Source organism: Pteropus vampyrus, unplaced genomic scaffold (genome assembly GCF_000151845.1).
Source record: "Pteropus vampyrus isolate Shadow unplaced genomic scaffold, Pvam_2.0 Scaffold104, whole genome shotgun sequence".
In the NCBI taxonomy this organism is placed as follows: domain Eukaryota; kingdom Metazoa; phylum Chordata; class Mammalia; order Chiroptera; family Pteropodidae; genus Pteropus; species Pteropus vampyrus.
In genome coordinates this window covers 3,852,597-3,861,692 of record NW_011888885.1, presented here as the reverse complement: position 1 = coordinate 3,861,692, position 9,096 = coordinate 3,852,597, and the positions used below count along the sequence as shown (strand labels likewise).

General features: G+C 41.7%; 1 protein-coding gene across 1 annotated transcript in view; it reads right to left on the bottom strand.

Moving 5' to 3' along the window:
• CA10 (carbonic anhydrase 10) overlaps positions 1 to 9,096 on the bottom strand; it is a 452,828-nt gene that overhangs the window by 399,531 nt on the left and 44,201 nt on the right. Inside the window, 2 exon segments of the mRNA XM_023533503.1 lie at positions 7,268 to 7,366; positions 8,644 to 8,809. Of these exon segments, the coding sequence (XP_023389271.1) occupies positions 7,268 to 7,366; positions 8,644 to 8,809 (265 nt within the window).

The window sequence follows — 9,096 nt, the reverse complement described above, 5'->3', positions numbered from 1 at the left end:
CATCTTCAAATGCCACACTGTGATCAATCTGGATCAAGCATTTTAGCAGCCCTTTAAGGTTTTCTCCTATATGAAGGCATGAGGGGCATAGTTTACTATATAAATGAATGAAGGTCACTGTGGTTGGCCATTCCAAGATAGCCTGCAAGAGTCCCACCTCCTGTACACAGACTGTATAATTCCCGCATCTCCAGTATGGGTGGAGCTTGTTTATATGATGGAAACACTCCTGTTATCAGGTTAGATTATAAGTCAAAGACGAAGGGATTTTTGAAGATATGAATAAGGTCCTCCGTAGTCGACTATGAGTCGATCGAAAGGGAGACTACTGTGAGTCAGCTTAACTTTTAAAAGTGAATCGGGGCCATCCAGGAAGGGAAGGGAAAGCAGACACTTCCTCATAGGCCCTGAAGAAACAATCAGCCATGTTGTGAACAGCCTGTGGAGAAGAGACAACCTATAGGAGCCTAGGGCCTTATCCTATAACCACAAAGACTTGAATTCTGCCAAGGACCTGCAAGAGCTTGGCCTCAGATGAGAGGCTGGACTGAGAGTATAGATGGATGTGCAGCACTGTGAGAACCCAAGCAGAGGACCCAGCTAAGCCATGCCCAGACTCCCTGACACTGTGAGACAATCAATATGTATCAATTTAAGCTGTTAAATATGTGGTCTTTTGTGATGAGTGATAGAAAACTGTTTAGTTTTCTAACTAAGGGGCACTATTTGCTACGTGGAGGAATGAAAGAAATGAATGATTCAGGAAGGCCATCCAAGATGGCAAGCACCCTCCCACCACCCAGCCTGCTTTGCTTCCCAGGAGGACTGGAAGAAAAGAGAGCTCATGTTTCTCACCAGTGTCTAAAATGAGCCTTTCTTAAGCAAAGAAAATTAGCCATTTTGAAAAACAGAGGTAATTAGGCATCAGTGCTAAATCACAGGTAATTGCCAATAGGTATAATTCTCCTCATCTTCTAACAATCTTAAGGTTTTAAAACTACCCAACGATGAAGGGGTGGAAATTGCATGTTGGGAGAATTGATTGGCCTGGGTGAACCATTTCTACTTGATTTTGCAGAACACACCAGAAGATGATGCAGGTAGCCAAAGTTTCCTAATCCCATCCTGATCAGAAATGAGGCTACGAGTTCTTCTATTAATCATTTGGACAGTTAAAAACTCAGTTTCATGACCCCTTGGTGCTTGCCAGATCTCCAAGGAAGAGTAAATTCCTTCTAACTATTTATTGTCCTCTCATTATTCCTACGATCTCTACACAGACACTTTAAGGGAGGCTCACACTCAGTGTGATCTGGCTCTTGACCACCTCCACTCTCAAACCACTTTGCCTCTGTCACTCTACACTCCGGCCCTAGTCGATTTTGTTCTGCTTCTTATGCATGTCACGCCCATGCGTGCCTCTGAGCCTTTGCTCAGGCTCACTCCTCTGCCTGGAACACACCTCTAAGTCCACTCTTCACTGGTGCTGTCCAGCCTAATCTTCCAGTCTCAGCTTCTGCAGGAAGGTCTTCCCTGATTTCAAGACAATTCTTGCTGGACTTCTCAAAACTCTTTATAGGATTTACTGCAGTTCGTAATGATATGCTTATTCTGATGATGAAGATGATGATGATGATGATGATGATGATGATGACAACGATGACGACAACGATGGTGGTGGTGGTGATGATGATGATGATGATGATGATAGTGATGGTGGTGATGATGGTTATGTTGGTGATAATGATGGTGGTGGTGGCGATGACAATGCTAATGATATACACCTTGCTTCAAGGAGTAACAATTCCTCTGTTCTGATCCAAGCTGATTTAGCAAACACTGATGTATGCAAGGTTTGTGCTATGACCTGGAGGATTCGGGGGTGAAAGGAGACAAGGTTCCTGTCCCTAGAAGCCAGACTTTCCCCACAGTCCCCACTGCATCTATCTTTGTCACATCTCCTTCATCTCTCATCCTGAATTCTTCTCTAGTTGCAATCCCTCCCTTGGTGCCCCATTGTCTTTAGGGTAAATCCAAATTCTCAGCTTGGTATGGCCCTCCATGATCGAGCCCTTTCTGCTTTCCACAGCCCTAACTCCCCTGAGCTCTTCTTGCTCCAGTAAGTGTCTCTCTTCCCAGCCTCCAGGCCTTTGCCCAACGTGCTCTCCTTTCGGAAACATCACTTCCTCCCCTCTGCTTCTAGCAGAATCACACAAGTTGCCCTTGGGGACTCAGTTTAGGCACTGCCTCCACTGGGAAGCCTTCTGTATTCTATTACACTAGGTAGGCCCTAAAACCCTCCACACAATCCGGGAGACACTGTAAAGTGACAGACATTTCCCCATCTTTCTTCCACTATCCTCAGCTTCCTGAGGCCACAGTGGAACCTCCTTTGTTTCTTTACCCACCGTAAACCAAATCTGGCCATGCTGAAGGCAGGCATCCAGAGAGAGCTTGCTAGACTAGTGAGCTCAAGACCAATCTGGAGTGATTTTCTGAAGGTGGTGAAATTAAAGAAGTTTTTCACCTGCTCTAGGGTGTCATAAAGTTGGAAAAATACATACCCCGAGTATTATGATTTAAAGCTTTACAATGGAAGCAAGCCCCATTCTGATGTCCTAGTCTGAAAAGGGAGAAAGATATACCCCATCCAAACACTGCCATGTGAAGCAGGTGCTGGGGTGAGAGGCTGCTTATTACGTTTAGCGACTCTCTCCCACTAGACTAGAAGTTCCAAGAAGTTCAAAGACATCTCTTTTAGGAATCCCAGCTCCTAGCACAGTGCCTCCTCTAAAGAGGATGCCCAATTTCCCTACTGTTTTGGAAAAATGGAATGTGAGTAGACAGTATTTGGCACAAATTTTTCTGAAATGTGTTAAATGTGTATATATATATATTTATGCTAAATTATAAATGTGTTATATACATGTGTGAAAGAGATATATATTTTAAATGGTACTAAACAAACCCCATGATTAACCCAATTTTTTTTTGTTTGGTTTTCACAGTCTTAGTATAGGTGCTTACCATCTGTTGCCTGGATGATAAAAAAGAAAGAAAAAGGAAAAAGAGAACACCTCATGGATCCTTCTGCCTCTGATATCTTCACGGAAATACAGTGTCTTCATTACTGTCTCCATAGCTGGCTTTTTAAAATACACATTTCATTGTCTTTCTCCAGAGCTCAGAAATGTCTTCTAATTCCTCTATTTTTAAAGGGATTGTGTCTAGGCTCTTGGACATGACACAGAAAAGTTGCATGGCCTGGCCGCTGACGACCTTGCTGGCCTTCTCACTCATTAGGCTCCGCTGTGTACCCTGCCCTTCAGACACTCAGAAGCACCCAGCATGCCCACAGTGCACTGTCAACCTTCTACACCAGTGCTATTTACTTCGATATTCCGCATCTTCTCCTCCACTTGGAGTAATCCTCAACATTGTCGAGATCCGGTTCCAACTTCCTTCCCTTCTGCCTGTACTGAGAAACCTGAATCTAGAAGAATGCATCGGGCTGCAAATGGCAGAAAGCCTGATTCAAAGTGGTTCCAACAATAAGAGGTTTGTTTTCTCACTTAAGAAAAATCAAAGCCAAGATAGTTCCATAGTTAATTCAATGCTCAACTAGACCACAAAAGATATGGGTTCTTTCTAACTTTCTGTTCTGCCATCTTCAATGTGGATTTTGTTCCCAATTTGTTTGGCAGACTTTCCCTCACAAGCCATGGATAGAACTGGTAATCATATTTTCATGTCTGTATTAGTGTATTAGTCAGGGTTTTCCAGAGAAACAGAACCTATAGAATGTGTGTGTGTGTGTATGTGCATGTGCATGTGCGTGTGCGTGTGTGTGTGTGCAGAAACAGACATTTATTTTAAGGAATTGGTTCATGTGATTGTGGAGACTGACAAATCTGGAATTTGCAGGGTAGGCTGGCACACTGGAGACACAAGGAAGTGTTGATGTAGCAGCTCAAGGCCACGGGCCTCTGGAAGGAAGCACAATTCTCTCTGCTTTGGGAGAGCTCAGTCTTTTTCTCTTAAGGCCTACCAATATTATTGAGGGCCCTCTGCTTCCCTCAAAGTCTACAGATATAAATGTTAATCTCATCTAGAAACTATCTTCACAGAAAATCTAGAATAATGTTTGAGCGAATTTCTGGATACTGTGGACTAGCCATGTTGACATAAAATTAGCCATTATGATGTCTAAATCAATCAGTGTTAAGAAAGAGGCTGAAATCACCATGACTGGTGTAGATATTACCCGAGAATGGCTTTCTGGAGTTGTGTGGAGGGTGAATATTCACACAAAATTGGGTTCTGCCTGCAAGGTGGACTGTGATTATGAGTGGGGTTGGCTAAAAGTATGGATTTGAACAAGTAAACAACAAAGGCTATTAAATACCAGGCAGGCAGAATCTTCACACTTACGGCCTACCTTACATGTTCTATGAACCCTGTTAGAGCCCTCGCTCTACTGAGTCACGGGTTTATGGCTTACCTTCCTCTTTAGACTGGGGGTTCGCCCTTGAATAAGAACCACGTATCGTTACCTCTTTAATAACTGCCCCATGCATTGCGCTCAGCATCAGGTGGCTACTCTATAAATGCTATTGAATTGCTATTGCTACAGAACCGATATATTTCTATCCACCACAAGCTCTGTTTAAGTCACAGATTCACAACTTATGCCAACTGACAATTATTTCTAGATATTCTTGTACAGAACTTAAGGGACAATACGACTTGCCCAAGTAGTCTAGTCATACAAAGTTTTCTCTTTCACACATCCATGACCTGAAAAAAAATCCCAGTGGCAAAGTAAAGAACACTCTTAACCTTATACGTAGTAATGATGAGATAAAGTGTCCATTGTTTGCCCTAAGCACAAGCTCAGATACAGTAGGGCACCTGGAGTCTGTCAGATGTTAGAGTCTCAGGTCTAATTACTTAACTCAAAAATTCTCATGACTCCTGTCTTTTTTTAACAGTGTTGGAGTTCCCAAAAGTTTAGAAAGTGAAATAATCAGATGCTCGACCTTTTTTACCAGGAAGCCAAAGGTCTTCAGAACTGTTAAATCCAGAGGATGATAAAATCGCCTCTTGGTTGGCCAGTGTAGAGACCCACTGAGCTTACAAACTCAAGGAACACTTACTAAGCACCTTCCATGTTCTAGGCATCATGAAAGACTCTCACTTGCATCAATACATTTTCCAAATTTTAGTTGTTTGCCTTTGCTCAAGCAGGAAAATATCAAATATTCAGTTACGGTGTAACTGATAAAAGAATAATGCTTATACCAAGGACAACTGACATGCACTGACTCACATCAGGCACCAGAGGTTACCAATGCACTTCACCTTCCTTGTGTAATTTAATCCTCACAAAACCTCATGAAGCTGATTTGGTCCTTATCTCCATTTCAACAGATGAAGACCCCAGGGGGCTGAGAGTGGATAGGCACCTTGCTGACAGTCCCACAAGTAGGAATATCCATAGAACCCAGACTCGACTCCAAAGCTCTTTGACTTCAGAATCTATGCTTAGAACGCCATACCTATTGCTTCCCATCTAGCAGATTTTATACATATTATCTCATTTAAAACTGGAAAGGAGAGAACGTCCAACTTTTAAATCAACATAGAAGAAAGACAAAACTTCTTTCCTCTGGTTATTAGAAGCAGTAACAAACTCAAAACAGGGCCTGAACACATGTAAACAATATATCGACAGAGGAGAAATCGTTAAAAAAAAAAATATGTGGGGCAGAGAAGCAAAATTCTGCAGTGCTGATCCAGTATTATCCATGAGCATTTTAGTCATGAGGGAGGATATTACCAGTTTAGCAAGACTTATAACCTGGGAAAATGCCCTTTGTTGCTCTAATTTCATAATCACAAAGTACAAGAATACAATTATAAATGTAATTTCCGGGATAGCTTGAATATGAGAAGCGGATCCCTCAGAAAAAAAAATATATACATGCATTCTATCCACTGGAAAGGGACAGTCACAATTGTAAATATAAAATTTCATGTATCTATATATGCCATATGAACGTAACTTCTGTCAATTAAGTTGTTATAAGATTATTAGAAACCTGACAGTTCCTGTTTCTATACCACTGAGCCAAGGAATAAATGTACCACAGTAAATTTATCAAGTTAATAATACCAATTTATGCAGCTATTTGGCAGTCAGTTGGCTTTATCCTGGGTCACCCACTCTCTGTCACTGTGCCTGCTTTTCTCCTATTGGAAAGCTCCTAGAGTATGTATTATTGTTCCACAGCACAAATGAGAAAAGTGAAGCCCAGAGGGGTTTAGTAACTTGCTTAGCTCTGCACAGCTGATGTAATGGGCTCCACCAGACAGCAAGAGAAGAAGATCTCACAACTAAGAATGAAACAGATTATCTGGGGCCACTGCTCTTTCCCTTTGCCACCAATTATGAAGACCTCAACTGACACTTGGGGTCCTCTGTTCTCAGTGTTTGAGTGAGGACCTCACATTGGCTCAACTTGAGAGCTTTATGTCTGACCCTCTCACATCTAAGCAGTTAAAATACTTTGAAATATCTCACCTGCCTCCCCTTCCATCCTTCTCTTTAACATTCTCGCTCTTTCCCTTGCTTCTCTCTCCACTAAAGTCTTAATGCAGCAGAAGGATGAGGACCATGATTAGGATAAGAATTGTGGAAAAAAGCAAGGACTTTCCACCTTGCTTCTAAACTAAAGGCATGGTATGTTTCTGGCTTCAATCTGTCTTTGCTTCTCTCCCTCCATGCTGACATCACTCACTTTGCCTGTTATTTTTAGCTGATGCTTGGCCCAATCTGCTAAGTCCTGACCACAGATGCTACTGAAGTGACATCAGTGACAGCATGCATCCCAGCAAGCCTCATTGTCATGGTCAGCCTTTCCAGACTTCCTGTGTCATTAATGTTAAGAAAGGGCTCTTCCTCACTTAGCTAAATTCCAGTAGACAGAGCTTCAACCCTCAATCTTTCATCATCCTCTCCTTGACAGAGCCACCTGTAGGTGGAAGAACCTTGGGATTCAGGCTCAGATGGAAAAATATGGTTTTGGTTAAATTGCCACTCACTTACACTTTCTCTTGATGGAGTATTTTTCTAACACATAAGTCAGATGATATTGCCTTTTGCAATACATTCCATGCCATGTAGCAAATGTAAAATTCTAAAAATAATACCATATTTCATTCCAATTCTTTTCTTAAAAATAAAATGAAAATAAATGTGTTTTACCTGGAACAAAGCTTCCCTGGACCACCTCCTTGTATGCCCACCAGCCTTCATGGATTTTTGGTGAATTCTGTTGAGCTAAAGAAAAACAAGAAAGAAAGACTAAGATAAGAGCAGAGAAGAACAGTGTCCTGTCTAAGCAAGAAGTGTGAATATATATAAAATAATTCTTTCCTACCCAAAAGTCTTACTATAAAATGTAACAGCAAACTCCCTGCTCCTTTTTTCCTAATAGATTATTAACCTGTAAATACGCTGTCATAGAGTTTTATGAAAAGCACTTAGAATATTTCTAACTGAAGAGAAATAGTAATTGTGTATTTAAGCCTACTTGAGTTCTCGTAGTCTCTACCTCTGACTCAACTCTGTCCCTCACCTGCCCCCTACACACACACACACACACACACACACACACACACACACACACACACACACACCCTCCACTGGAATGGAGGAGAGGAGGCTGATCCCATTCACAAGCCAGGCGAGAACCCTACATGTACATAACACCGTTAGAAATGGAGAGGTAGGGGGGTTGCTAAAAGGGCTAAGCTAGAGGAGGGAAGGGTGTAATCAGCCCGTTTTCCCCAGATTCTAAGAAAATGAAAACAAAAACATAACTAATCATGATGTGGGCTTTTGACATCGTAGGGAGAAAGGGTAGAAAATCCAAGAAACTGGAACATATCATAGGGATCTGTGAGCTTATACTGACATAACCTGAGAATAATCTTTGACATTTATGACAGTTGGATGGGGCAATTCTATTACGTGTGGGTGTATACCTCAAATTATAGGTGACACATAAACTTGTGTTGATGCCTTTACTAATAAAACTGTATTCAGATTTCAGCTCTCAGTCACGTTGGAGGAAAATAAGGTAATTTCAACTATACTTGTAATTTGGCTAGTATATAGCAAATGTTAAACCTTTAATTTCCTTTCTTTAAATCTCATTCCTTTTTTTCAGACTCATCATTCTGGTTTAGAGAGAATAACACAAGGTAATGGGCTTGAAAGCAAAGCTTTGTATAGAGAGAGGGTTTGCTAAATTCCCTTAGCTTCCATATGAGCTGTGATTGCTTAGCTCCAAGTATCTTCCCATAATAGAGAAGATACTTTTTCCGACTATGACAGTCAGATCTGTGAGGCTTGCAGCTCCGTGATGAAGAAGGGTTTATGACACAGGACAAGTGTAAGAGAGGGCCACTTCTTCTAGAGCTGACAGTGGGGCCAAGGGACTTTAGAAACAAATAGAAGAGGGACAAAGAACTTATTTTAAGGCTCTGGAAAGATAGCACATTTCAAGGTATATCAAAGAACAGTGGATTTCCCAGCGCTTTGATATCCCACGTGGCATGGATAGAGCCTGGATGTACCCATGGCCCTTGAGAAAGATCCTGAAGTCAGCTGAGTTAAAAGCCAATACATCTGCTCTGGGGCAGCAGATAAAGGAAGAAGTGTCTTCAAGCAGAGGCTGGAGAGGTTCTGTCCATCCACAAAGCCAAGTGGAAGAGTCAACAGAGACTGCAGATATTTGTAGCACTAGGGAAAGACAAAGAAATATGAAGACAACCAGGAGACCTTTAGGCCTGACCAAGTAGAGAAACCAAATCAAGAGTTACATGGTTACAAAGTAGGTGGAACAAAGGACATTTATTTAGAGTTCAGAATGTTTCCAATTTTCTCTCCTCTTCCTTCCCTACTCATTGGACAGTCATCACAAGAGCAAGAAGAGAATCCCAAAGACTTAGAAATCTGTGAGATCAGATGTCACCTAATGTACTCAGTCACAGAGGCCCTTTATGTGAAACAAACACTTTGTAATGCCC